Source organism: Ranitomeya variabilis, chromosome 1 (assembly GCF_051348905.1).
Source record: "Ranitomeya variabilis isolate aRanVar5 chromosome 1, aRanVar5.hap1, whole genome shotgun sequence".
In the NCBI taxonomy this organism is placed as follows: domain Eukaryota; kingdom Metazoa; phylum Chordata; class Amphibia; order Anura; family Dendrobatidae; genus Ranitomeya; species Ranitomeya variabilis.
Genome location: NC_135232.1, coordinates 704,056,144 through 704,070,066, shown reverse-complemented (window position 1 = coordinate 704,070,066; position 13,923 = coordinate 704,056,144). Strand labels below are relative to the sequence as shown.

Here is a 13,923-nt window from a genome sequence, read left to right as displayed (position 1 = left end):
TGTCATAGGTGAGTCACAAACATAAATCCTTGTAATAAGTGTCTGAGGCTATGTTCACACGATGCGATTTTGCTGCGTGTTGTTTTAATGCAAATTTTAAGCTGCGTTTCACAGAACCAGCAAAAGCCATGAGATGTCAGAAATCTCATTCACACAAATTTGTGTTTTTTCCCGACTGAATTGGAAAACTGTTGTGTTTTTGCAAACTGCGGCAGGTCACTTTCAGGCTTTGCACACATAGAAAGCAATGAGTAAATACCTGTGTTTTTGCTTTATTTTTCTGCAGGCAAAACCTCTTGGCAGTAAAGCTGCTTACAAATAGCAGGTTTTGCTGAGTATTGCGCCTACAACACAGTAAGACCCGATACCTGCGTTTTTGGTGCAAAACCTAAGGAAGTTGTATCATGTTTCTTGGGGGACATTAAACTTTATCAGCATGCACAAGAACAATAAAATTGCTGAAAATACTCATCAGAAATTCAATATATGAGCATAGCCTAAAGGGGCGCTAAATGTATGAAGCAGCATAAGCCCCTTCTACAGCTGCAGCACCTGCCCCAGCCTCAGTCTAATAACACCATTTGGCTTACTTAAGTTGTGCACATGGTACAAGGTCCACATTTTCTTTCCAGAAAAATCTGGGCTAAGGATTTCTGTTGTATACACAGATTTTCACTAATATCAACATAATCTATTATGGTAGGTGCCATGTAGAGAAGAAGTGAGAAGAGAAACAGTAGTAAAATTAAAAGAACTACTTTATTAAATAACAAAGATAAAAAAATATATAGTTAAAAAGACAGGGCAGAGTAAAAAGCCTCTAAACAAATGGGGAGCCGTAACAGCTGCAAGTAATAAAGTGCACAGTAAGGGTATGTTTCCACGTTCAGGAAACGCTGCGTTTTTGACGCTGCGTTTTTCTGCTGCGTCAAAAACGCAGCGTCCAGATGTTACAGCATAGTGGATGGGATTTTATGAAATCCAGACTTCACTATGCGTTTAAAAACGCATGCGTTTTTGCCGCGAAAACGCATGCGTTGTGCGTTTTTTCAAAACGCTGCATGTTGCTACTATGAGCAAAACACGCAGGTACACCGCAGGTGACCTGCCAGTGACCTCAGGTGCAGTTTTGGTCAGGATTTTACTTGCATAAAATCCTGACCAAAGACTGATGCAATCCTGAACGTGGAGACATACCCTAAGGGTATGTTTCCACGGTCAGGAAACGCTGCTTGTTTGACGCTGCGCAGAGCTGCAGTGTCAAACAAGCAGCGTCCAGATGTTCCAGCATAGTGGAGGGGATTTTATGAAATCCCGTCTCCACTATGCGTGGAAACCCGCACGCGGCGGCCCTGCGACTACGGACATGCTGCGCGTCTTTTCAGATCGCAGCATGTCCGTACACCTTGCGGGGACGCAGCGTCCCCGCAAGGCATATCACAGGGCGCTATGGGAGCGAGCGCTCATCCCGGATGTGAAGAGTTAACACATCCGGCATGATCGCGTCCCAGAAAGGGGGCGGGGCTTAGCGCCGAGCGGCTTCGCCGCTGCGGCGATACCGCCGGCCATCCTGACAGTGGAAACATACCCTCAGGCTATGTTCACACTTTGCGGTTTTTGCTGCGGATCCGCAGCGGTTTTGCACTGCGGTTTTTCCAAATCCGCTGCGGAAAAATCCGCGGAAAAATCCGCAGCAAAATCTGCAAAGTGTGAACAAGCCCTAAAGTGGAATGTAATTTAAAGCGCCCCTCTAAAAAATAAAAAAAAAAAACAATTAGGCTCACATATAGTCTTTAAATCCAAGGAGATGGCAGAAAAAAAGGAAGGGGGGGATGGTGGAAAATGGTTCGGCTGACAAATATTGCCATATAGCACTGAATACACAAATGCGAGTGCAAGTAAAAACTGCCTATAAATCAATGGATAGAACAGGAGCCCAAAGAGTTAAAGGCAATAGAACGCACCACAATTTGGAGCTATATCCTACAAAAGAACAGTTGTGGCTCACATGGTTTTTTTCTGCCATCTCCTTGGATTTAAAGACTATATGTGAGCCTAATTGTGTTTTTTTTTGTTTGTTTTTTATAGGGGCGCTTAGAATTACATTCCACTTTACTGGGCACTTAATTACTTGCTGCTGCTACTGCTCCCCATTTGTTTAGAGGCTTTACTCTGCCCTGTCTTTTTAACTATATTTTTTATCTTTGTTATTTAAGAAAGTATTTCTTTTAATTTTACTACTGTGTTTCTTCTCACTTCTTATCTATATGGCACCTACCGTAGTAGATTATGTTGATGATGTATTGTTGAAGTGCTCCTTCTAGCTAGGACTATGCGAATAACAGATTTTCGCTATGACAGAAAGGCCACTGTCATACACCGGTATCATTACACTGGATTGTTCTCTGCAGACAAGCTGTCTAGACCGTACCCCAATGATCTGTAACCTATGGTAATGCGTGGATCCTAGTCGCTTATGGAACTATATGGGTCTGTGAAATCCCACGGATGGCATTGCGTACGATCTGTGTGCTGTCCGTCAGTAATGGTGTAATGAAGCTTTTTCGGTCTATTTATTCTTACATTTGTGATGGTAAAACTGACCTAACACTAATGTACAGCGACCATGCGCTCATGTAGGAGGGAATCACAAATGTCTGACCATGGATGAGTTTCTAGGACTCTGGATTGTTGGACCAATCAGCGGACGCTTAATAACCTGTCCACACTATCGGGCTGACGGTGGATCAGTGCCCCCAGGCTGCCGCAGCGCTCCTGTGTGTACCCAGGACAACCACGATCCATAAAGTTTAAGCCAAAAAAATGAGTAGAAATAACCTAATAAATATGCAAATATGGTTCAAGTAGACAACTAGACCTTATACCAAAAAAAACAAAAACTGCTTGAACACTAGAATCAATCATAAAAGTGTAATACAAAAAATCAAATTCATAATAAACACAACTTTATTGAGGACACCAATCAGAAATACACTAGACATGATAAATATATGACAATTAAAAACAAGGGGAGCCGGGGATGACATCTAATATAAACATAATCTGTAATAGGATAAGGAGAATATCCTAGCCAAAGATAAAGTATTATTCATTAATAAAGTGCTAGGCCTATAATAAATCCAGATAGTGCAGGAAAAAAAAAATAGAAAAGTGCTCAGTACGTATAAGGCGGGGTGTATATGTGTTTATTATTTGCACTTTGCGGTACCTGTAATCTCTAACTTTCTCCATAAGGTAAAGATGAGGTAGATCTACTAACCAGGATTCCTCCTATACGAGGTACCGCTGCTGCCCCCCGCTCCCTGACAAAGCCACGTGTGAAACGCCCGTATATACATATACACCGTGTTGTACGTACCGAGCACTTTTCTATTTATTTTTCCTGCACCATCTGGATTTATTATAGGCCTAGCACTTTGTTAATGAATAATATTTGATATTTGGCTAGGATACTCTCCTATTATACATTATGTTTATAGTCTATGTGATCCCCCGGCTCCCCTTGTTTTTAATTATTTGTCATATTTGTATCATGTCTAGTGTATTTCTGATTAATGTCCTCAATAAAGTTTATTATGAATTTGCTTTTATGATTGATTCCAGGGAGGCTTTAGATATGCGATCCATAAAGTCACTCCCCCCACGGATGATGGTTCCGCACTGCACCCTTGAGCTCCTGGGTTCCCCATCTTGCTGCAGGGCAAACGCCCCTTATTCTGGGGAATAACCTTTTTAGTGCAGAGTCACATGTGGCCCCTTTGTCCCAATCTTACACAAGTTAGATGCAGATTGACCCCAGATTTGTTTGCGAATGTCCTCCTTTATAATGGAAACCAGCCAATTAGCATTGAAAGCAGAGATTCTGCAGCGGCTCTGGCCGCAGGAGGTCCCCCTCGCCTTTTCTGGCCCCCCATGCTGTGGCGCAGTGCATGCTGGGACACCGCAGCCCCCCCCCGCCGTGTGTACACAGCAGCTCTCCGTACACGCTCCACGGCCGCTTTTTCTGTAAATAACCGCGGTCTCTGCTCACCATGGCAACCAGCACAACGCTTTCTCCTGATTGGCTGAGGGCGTGGCTTCCTCGCCACGTGTCAGCGTGCCGGCCAATCCCCGCCCTGCCTCGGAACTCCTCATAAGTCGTCGCCCAGCGCCCTGTCGCAGATCTGTTCTCGGCTCATCACTGTGCGCCCGTCTCCTAGGTGATCAGTGCAGGACTAGAATGGCGGCCAAGCTGGAGGAGCTGAGCGTGACCTCGGAGGAGCTGGAGCGCTTTAAGGTCGCTTTCCAGGACGCCCGCTTCCGGGAGCTTTTCGCTCAGTATGCGGAGGAGCTGAGCAACCCCGAGAACCGGCGCCGCTACGAGCAGGAGATCCGTGAGATGGAGCGGGAGCGGGGGATGGACGTGCAGTTCGTGCACCCCGAGGCCGGCCATGTGCTGCGGACCTGTGCGGACGGCCGCCAGACGTGCTACCTGAACGTGTGCAGCAACGCTGTGGTCGGGAAGCCGCACTGTGTGGCCGGGGCTGACAAGGAGGGGCGGCTGGGCCAGCACTGGAGCCTGCCCTGCACCCTCACCCTGCCCAGGGAGGAGAAGGGCCCGGCCGGCGGCAGGGAGCTCATCTACGACGTGGTCTTCCACCCGGACACCCTGCGCCTGGCCTCCCGCAGTGCCAAGTTCCGCTCCATGGTGGACCTGACCGCCCTGAGCACCGTGGCCCAGCAGTTCAGCGTGGCCCTGGACACCACCAACGTCACGACCCTGAGCGAGACGTACAAGGGGGTCCCACAGACTGCCGTCATCCGCAAGCCAGTGGCTGGAGCAGCCCCCAAGCCCCAGGACCCCGCCGACCCCCTGCGCTTCCCCTATCCCTACGATGAGAAGAAGAGGTGCAGGAAGACCACCCGGCCCCTGCCCATCAAGCCCCACCGTGAGAGGCCGGCTTCCCTGGAGCCCACCGTCCCGCGGTACACCATCCGTCACCGCTCCTACCCGGACCTGCAGGACTACCGGGACGCCAGGGACTCCGTGCCCAGCCCGGTGCCCAAGGAGCTGGTGATCACCGTGGACCTGCCGCTGCTGAGCTGTGCTGAGGACGCCACCCTTCACATTAAGGGCAAGGAACTGAGCCTGGAGTCCGTGAAGCCGGCGGCCTACAAACTGCAGCTGAAGCTGCCCTACCTGGTGGAGGACGAGCGGGGCACGGCCCAATTCAACAAGATCAAGAGGCAGCTGGTGGTGACATTGCCCGTGGTGCAGGAGAACCTCCCCAAACTAATGCCGGCTCACCTGCCGGCCCCCAGCCCCACAGACAGTGACTCCCCCCAGCCCAGCAGGACCGCAGAAGACTCAGAGATGACCCCTCTATGTTCCCAGCCTCAGGACCACCCCGAATGTCCCTTATTCACTTGTTCCCAGGACGCCACCACATTGACTCTCATCATCCACGTGAAGGATATCGACAAGCACAGCGTCACGTCCGAGGCCAGCAGTTACCAGTGCGAGATCCGCTTCTGTGTGCACACTGGTAACTCTCCATACGTCTTATTTGTGTCCTTCCTGCCGCAGTATAGTCTGAACACCCACGATATCGTGGTCAGCGTGTCAGCGGACAACATGGTCATTGAGCTGACCAAATCCTCCGAGTGCTTCGGCCCGTGGAAGAACCTCTTCTTTGGTGTGAACAGCAATTCCCTGCAGGTGAGTAGTAGGTTCTATCTGCATCCAGCAGCAGTCCCTCCTCCATGGGAGATGGCTGTGAGCTGTGTGTTTTGTTTTGCTTGTTTGTGTGTTTTTTTTTTTTTTGTTTGTTTTTTTTTTTTATTGGACAACACACTGTCCATTGAATAGAATGGATGCATTAATATCACATATAGAGTATGAGATCTGTGAGCCCAGGAGCATGTCATATTCTCATCCCATTGTGAGGATCAGAGTAGGGCATGGTCAGTGTGTCCTCCTATTAAATAGAAAAAATATTAAGCCTTATGTCATATTCACCCATCCATGTGTTGCTCTGCTGCAGGTCTCCTGATCCACGCCGGGCAGCCTCCTATATTCCTGAGTTGGGGAGACCTACAACTGGTCTGTGACACATGGATGTGTGGATGCGGCTCTATATAACTGAGTGGGCAGTGGGGTCCGCTTACATTATTGATCTGTGTTCCGTATCTCTCATGTAATGGGGATCCAGAAGTGAGGGTCAGAACAATGCATAGTACTGGGATCGCATTCTCTGGGGATTTGTATCTAAAAGGTGCACGTTGGGTATAGAGATCAGCGGCATCGGGGTGTTTACTGCTCTTTACGGTAGTGGATTGAGATCATGTTGTCTTAAGTGTTCAATTGTGTTAGGTGATGGCTATATTTCTCCAATATCCTATCCCAATATGTAGTAGGTGTAATATTATCAAATGCCTCCAATTAGAAATGTAGTATAGTTCTCCTGACTCGCTGTGTCTCTTTCCTCATGTGCAGGCATTGATTGATCTTAGTTATCCACGGTTATGAACACAAGTAACTAACCAATTAACTGTTATTATATCAATCGTTTAAACTTGGATAACGAAGGTCCTGCAAAGCCTGCACATGAGTAAAGGGACATAGTGAATCTGGAGAACTATACTACATTTCTAATTGGATAATAATAATATCCTTTAGGAGCACAGATGGTACACTTGCTGGGAGTTGTAGTTTCAATGTCTGCACTGGTACAGGATGCCAAGTTTGATCTAGACCAGTGTTTCCCAAACTCCAGTCCTTACAGCCCCCCCACACATCATGTTTTCTGCATCCCCCTAACTATTCCAGCACCTGTCCAATACTATCAAATCAGCAGAAATTGCCACATGTTCTCTAACCTGTGCAATACTAAGGAAATCCTACAAATATGATCTGTTGGGGGCCATGAGGACTGGAGTTTGGGAAACCACTGATCTAGATCATGTTGGTGCAAGTCCGAGTGTAGCATTACATTGGGATGCCTGTGGATGCTGCCATCTGTTGGCACATGTAATAACTGCAAGCTGTAACATAATAGCAGCTACTTCTGACGTGGGCCCCTATTCTCATGTTTGTGGCTCCCAGAGGCCGGCTTCCCTTCCCATCGTTTGGCCCAGTCGTTTACAAGTGTTAAAATTCCTATTCCTTAAAGGGTTAATGGCTAACTTCATAATTGTATGCAAGATGTTATCTGACGCTTATTTCCTTATATTTTTTTTTATTTTGTAGGAGAGAAAGTTTATTAATGAAGAGAACGTGTCTGAGTTCTTAGAAAATGGTTTACGCCCTTCTACTATTCCATGGTCGACCACGGTGGATCAGCCGCTGATAAACGTCATGGAAATGACAGACAAAAGAGCCCACATCCGGCTGAATGTAAGTGCCGACCTAAATGTCTATTATTAAAGGGGTTGTCCACTACGTTTTCATTGACCTATCCATAGGATAGGTCATCAATGTCTGTTGGCGGCTGCTGGCGGTTACTCTTGCAGAGCTGCTCCATCTTCTGGTAGTGGCCGGGGCTTGGTACTGCACATCCGCCTACTAGTGATTTGCATAGGAGGTGATGTGTAGTACCCTGCGGCGGCCACTATCTTAAGACAGCCAGCTCCAAAAGTGAGTATTTCCGGACACAGATAACAGCTGATCGGCTAGGTGTCAGCCCCCAGCTGATCAGACATTGATGACTTATCCTAAGGATAGGTCATCGATGTAAAAGTGGTGGACAACCTCTTTACGATTGTATGTAGTGTCATCTTATGCAGTATAGACACATGTCCCTTGTAGGTCCAGACAATGGCATTAGTCCCTTCCCCTCCAGCCTAACACCAATCTACACCCTACAGGAAGCTCCTTGCCAGTAGTGATCAGCATGATGTTCTGCAGCAGCTCTGCAATAGTCCTGCAGCTGCGGTATTCTCGTAATACATGTGCCATATCCTATAGTTGATTTAGTCCAGTCCACTGAGGCTGCCGTCACACTAGCGGTATTTGGTCAGTATTTTACATCAGTATCTGTAAGCTAAAACCAGGAGTGGGTGATAAATGCAGAAGTGGAGCATATGTTTCTATTATACTTTTCCTCTAATTGTTCCACTCCTGGGTTTGACTTACAGATACTGATGTAAAATACTGACCGTGTGACGGCAGCCTTAGAGGTTCGCAGGCCACGACATTGACGACCTGTCCTCAGGAGCGAGTTTCAGTATCTGCTCCCCCCCCACCAATCAGCCTGGTGAAGTCACTGGACACAGCTGATCTGTGCGGGTGCCATGTGCCCGGACTTCACAAATCTGATATTAATTAAAAAGACGCTAAGCAATATCGTGTGATCGCAAAAAAAACAAACAAAAAACCCTTTAATATGGTGGCTGAGTTTCTTGGTGCCAATTTATGTACAAAGAAAAGTTGTAAGGGATTGTCTCATAATAGGTAATACATTTGATTAATGGTGTTTGACTGCTGGGACCACCACTGATGCCAAGGACAGGTGTCTTACATCTCTGTGAATGGAGTGCCAGTGCACATGCACCCACCATCCCATTTTTGTCTGTGGGAATTCGTGCACATGAAACTACCACTCCTCCTATGGAGCGGGGATCATGCATGTGCACTGACTCCATTCACATAGATGTGTGCTAGGACCCCCACATATCGCCTGCCCCGTGGATAGATGAGTGTACTAGTTGGGGGTTATCCAGCCTGCCTCTATGTAGTCTTTCCTTTTTTACTTAGTGACCACGCTGTGACTAACGGGACCTGTTTGCCCCAGATGTCGTCATATACCCTGACACATGCTCTTTATTTATATACTTTTTTTTCACGTCTTGCTCATTATTTAAAGAGACGGTCTCCCAAACACTGAGCGGTTTCCAATTTCAGCTGGTGCCCGACCTGCAATGACAGCAGAGGTGGCCCCAAGGGCCTGGTTCTCTGTACGGAGCCGCAGCCCCCCTCTCCTAACACTGCAGGTCAGGCACCAGCTGGATCAGGGGACCCTCGGTCTGGAGCCTCTTCATGTTTTGTTATCAAATGGAAAAATTTGCAAAGAGGCACTTTTTGTTCTATAGTTCGCAGCTCATTCCCAACGTCACCGACCACCCCTGCAGTATATAAAGGATTACTGGATTCCTAGGTAAGTAGTGCAAAGTCTGCAGGACAGTGTATTCTGGTTGGTTCCTGCAGCCTCCCCATGGAGACCTGCACATCCATTACCAAGAAGACCTGTTGCAGAAATACGCCACATGTGAACACAATGCAAAACTGAGACACAAGTTCTCCATTATGGTTTTTATATTAATGGATTTTCCAACCATCCCCCTCATTGTAATGTATTACAGTGAGGGGAAGAGTGGAAATCCACTGATGTAAAAACTATAATGGAGAGCATGTCAGGTTTTTTGTTTTGTTTTTTTCTTTTGGGGGGGGAGGGGTGTAATACCTCATAAGCTAATTGGAGCCAGTCAGCAAGGCTGTAAACCAGCACATCACTGATAGTTTAGTCCATTTATAAGGGCTCATACTCACTTGCGTGAAATACGGCCGAGTCTCGCATGGTAACATGGTAGCCGCTGGCACTCCAGAGCAGAAGTCCAGCAATACATGGAGCTGCACGCTCCCAAGTGCCGTCGGCAGAGGCGGGTGTTACCATGCGAGACTCTGCAGTATTTCATGCAAGTGAGTATGAGCCCTAAGAGCGAGACTGATTTTGGTCTTTCAGAAAATGGTCTCCCTCTTTTTATATGGGCTAAACTGTTAGTGATTTTTCTCGTCTGTGGCCTTACTGACTGTTTTCAACAAGCTTATCCTTTACTACACCCAAAAAACTGGAACAACTAATCGTCATTGTTTGTTAAAAGGTCATAACCGATAAGTGTGCAGTCACTGAGTGTGGCTGAAGACTTGTGCACTGCAGTGATTTGCCAGTTTCAGACCTGGGACCGAAGAGTGTGTACGAGTTATACATACCCCCGGCCAGTGGGCACAGCCTCTCTCAGTACACTTGTATGGAGCAAGGTCGTGCCATCTAGTCGGCCACTCCTACTGTTGGGGCACAGCCTCGGCTCATTACAAGTGTATGGAGCGAGGCTGCGCCCACTGCCAGGGGTATGTATAACTCCTACATACTCTTCAGTCCCGGGTCTGAAACCGGCGAATCACCGCAGTGCACAAAGCGTGTGCTGGGGGATTCATGAGTCTGAAGTCACACACAATGACTGCAGACTTATGTTTTGAGCGGACAACCCCTTTAATGGCTTTTCCAACCTTCCTCTCATTGTACTGTAACAAGATTAAGATCTTCTTGATGAATATTTAATGACTTCTCTTTCACCTGCAGAAACCAGAACTGGAGGAGGACTGTTTATTGACCGACGGAGATCAATCATCAGGTCTGAGCGGGGTGACGAACCTGGGGAGCAGCCACTCGGATAACGCAGACCAGTCCGATACCGATGAAACCGCAGAGGAAAAATGGCCAAGTCCACACCCAGCCATAGACTGCCCTACCTCACCCGCTGCACAGCCTCCTGTCCAACTACCGGGCACCGATCACTCTACTGAGGATCTCTGCACACCGGCCAAAGAACTTGATGAAGATCTGCCGGATGGTGCGAAACTTGTGCAAAATCCTATACCCAACCCTTCCAGAACAGAGCAGGTCCTAAGGGACGTTGCCTCCTCTTACAGCTCTGCCCTCGTCCCTGCCGACCACAGAACACAATGTGCCTTTAAGTTCGACAACGCCTTGTTGTTTGATCTAGACTGATTATTCCGGGCAGATATGGTTGGGTAGGGGTATTCAATTTCATCACTATTTAGGGGTTGCATTTTTCATTCTTCTCTTCTGCGTGTTACATTTGTGTCTCCTCAAACTTGTCAGACATGTGCCGGTATTGAGCATGGATTGGTTGGCAGGGCTCTCCTGATATGTGAGAAGATGGTATATAGGGGATCTGGATTCTCAGTCTCTGGCGATATTTTCCGATCTGTTACCTCTGCAATATCTGAACGAACAGCCTGACAGTCACATGATGTGATGCCGTTGGTTCAGGTGACCTGTGGCTGTAACATTGAACTGAACATATAGTTGTGTGAATAAGGACATACTCCGGCGTCAGTGTCATGGCCTGACAGTATCTCTCCTGTGGGAGACAAAATCAAATCTGTGAACCAAGGCATGCCCCTGGCATTTTTGGGGGAGGAGTGGGCTCCTGGATCCCCTTGAGTTCTGTCTTCTCATATGTTTTGGATCGGGCAATACTGATGTGTTCTGCCTAGCGCAGGGTGAAACATGGCACACGGGTTCTGTCTCCAGTGTACATTGATATCTATGCCACGCACCGTCCTCTGCGCTGGGCCGAACATGTTAGGAAGACTCCGGGCCAAACCGAACATGTCTACTGTAGTAGTAGTAGTATTCCTCTTCTAACTTTGCATCGTGTAGTTTCTCTGTTAAACCTCCTAGAAGTGTATGATCATTTTGTCAATGATTTTGGGGTACATCCAATTGTCAAAAATATACACCCAGCAGTGTATTCATTCATAATTTCCCGGAGGAATAACAGAGGAATGTCACAATACAGGGTTCTACTCAAAACTCCCAAAAATTATTTTATGGGGAATACAAGTATTTACTGGAATGGTCAATGTCTTCTCTAAGGGGGTTGTAGAAGATAATAAAAACATGGTTGCCATCTTCTGAACATGGCACCACACCTGTCTGCAGGTATCAGTGGTATCGGAGCTTTAGTGGCACTGATCTGCAATCCCACACACAACCTGTGGACAGTGCTGTTTTTAGGTGGTTCTGGGTTTTCAGGTTTTTCTAATGGTGAGCAAATCCTTTAAAGAGACTTCATCCCTCATCGCTGACAACCCCACTTGGACCTGTGCGTTGTTTGCTTCTTCTAGAAGATGGTTGTGCCTTAATGATAAGTTATTGTTTTATTTGCCAAAGAGGAGATGATGATGATGATTTTTCCTGAGCCTGCGAGCCTGTTTACAAATATATTTTGTTTTGGTCTGTGTGTGTATATATAAAATTATTTTTTTTTTTTTTGCCAAAACTGTGAACTGATCTCGGCGAAACAGGTAGAAAATTGCTGCTGGAATCTGGCAACTGCTGAATACTCAGCAGTTACCGGGGCCAAAAATCCAACTAATCGAATTGTTATAAGAATTCATTATTGTTTTTTGTGTTGCAGATAAAATTTAAAAACAAGTCGTTTTGTGATGTTTTTTTTCGACCATGTAGACGAGTCTTTAGGTATTGGCTCACTGCAATATGTCTAAGGCCGCACGAGTCTCTTGCATCAATACCCGGCACTGCCGCCGGCACTCGGGACCGGTGTGGTCAGATACACAGATATACATGCAGCCGCCCACTATGGTCCCGAGTGCCGGTGGCAGTGTCAGGTATTGATGCGAGAGACTTGTGCGGGTTTCTCGTGTTACACTTGCAAGTGTGACATCGGCCTTAGGCTGGCGTCACACTGGCGTTTTAAATGGCCGAGTGCAATGCGATCGCATTGCACTCGGACCAATGTTCAGCTATGGGGCAGCTCCCAGCAGCCGACTTTTTGTCGGTCCGAGACAATCGCAGCATGCCTATGGGTGCGAGTGACAGCGCACACCACTCGGACATCATCCGAGTGACGTGCGTTAAAAGCGGACCCCAGCAATGGAAGAGATGGAGAAATTCATTTCTCCGCCTCCTCCGCAGCTGTGCTCCGATCCTCCCTGTGCGAGAGAATCGGAGCACAGACGCATGACACTCGGCTCCTGCTTGCAGCAGAGAGCCGAGTGTCATTAGCATATCGCATCCGATGCTCTCGCATCGGATGCAATACGCTAGTGTGACGCCGGCTTTACTGTCCAGACCACCAGTCCTACACTTTTCATGACGTTGGCTGCAAAATTACAACTCCCAGGGTTGGGATGTGGTCGTTGTGAGCAGCGGTTTCCCATGCGTTTACAGTATAATGTAAACCTATGGGAAACGAAAACCGCAGTGCACATGCTGCGGAAAAAACGCACGGAAACGCAGCGGCTTACATTCCGCAGCATGTCAATTCTTTGTGCGGATTCCGCTGCGGGTTTACACCTGCTCCAATAGAAAACTGCAGGTGAAAACCCACAGCGGAATCCGCAATAAAAACTGCGATAAATCCACAGGGAAAAACCGCAGTGGTTTTGCACTGCAGATTAATCAAAACTGCTGTGGAAAATTCCGCAATGGAATCCGCAGCGTGTGCACATAGCCTAAAACTTTAGGCCATGTGCACACGTAGGTTGGATCTCTGCGGATTTTTCCGCACCTGTTTTTGTATATCCGCAGCTAAACCGCACTGCGGATTACCTGCTGATTTACTGCAGAATTACCACGGAGTTACCAGTTTTTGTGCAGATTTCACCTGCGGATTCCTATTATGGAGCAGGTGTAAACCGCAGCAGAATCTGCACAAAGAATTGACATGCTGCGGAATAAACAACGCTACATTTCCACGTGTGTGGGGTGTTTTGTTTTTTTTTTTGTTTGTGTTTTTTTTTCCCCCTACAGCATGTGCACTGCGGATTTTGTTTTCCATAGGTTTACATGGTACTGTAAACTCAGGGAAAACCGCTGCAGATCCGCAGCGTGTGCACATAGCCTTAATATAAAAAAAAAAAAACAATGCTTAGAAGAAAAAGGTATAGAAATAGAGAAATAAAGGGACACACAAATATGCAAACTGGCTATAACATAAACAGGGAGAAATAAATACCTAAATGTTTTTTCCCTTAAAAGTTCTACTTCTGTTTCCTTGAGGGAAGGAGAAAGGGGATACGGATCACATCCAACTCCTGCTGACCCCCCCCTCACATGCGAACACCTCTATTGTGTAACCCGTCTTTTATATTCC

The 13,923-nt window shown here is 47.1% G+C and overlaps 1 protein-coding gene across 1 annotated transcript; it reads left to right on the top strand.

Moving 5' to 3' along the window:
* The first annotated feature begins 4,143 nt into the window (after positions 1-4,143).
* On the top strand, positions 4,144-12,242 carry DNAAF2 (dynein axonemal assembly factor 2). The gene is made up of 3 exons (XM_077267312.1): positions 4,144-5,719; positions 7,250-7,396; positions 10,359-12,242. Exons 1-3 carry the CDS (start codon positions 4,241-4,243, stop codon positions 10,785-10,787), a joined length of 2,055 nt encoding a protein of 684 aa, XP_077123427.1. The 5' UTR covers positions 4,144-4,240; the 3' UTR covers positions 10,788-12,242.
* The last annotated feature ends 1,681 nt before the right edge of the window (positions 12,243-13,923 follow it).

Coding starts and splice junctions, on each gene's coding strand:
- DNAAF2 (XM_077267312.1), top strand. CDS start 4,241: ATGGCGGCCAAGCTGGAGGAGCTGAGCGTGACCTCGGAGGAGCTGGAG. Junction 5,720..7,249: donor TGAACAGCAATTCCCTGCAG/GTGAGTAGTAGG, acceptor TTTATTTTGTAG/GAGAGAAAGTTTATTAATGA. Junction 7,397..10,358: donor GAGCCCACATCCGGCTGAAT/GTAAGTGCCGAC, acceptor TTTCACCTGCAG/AAACCAGAACTGGAGGAGGA.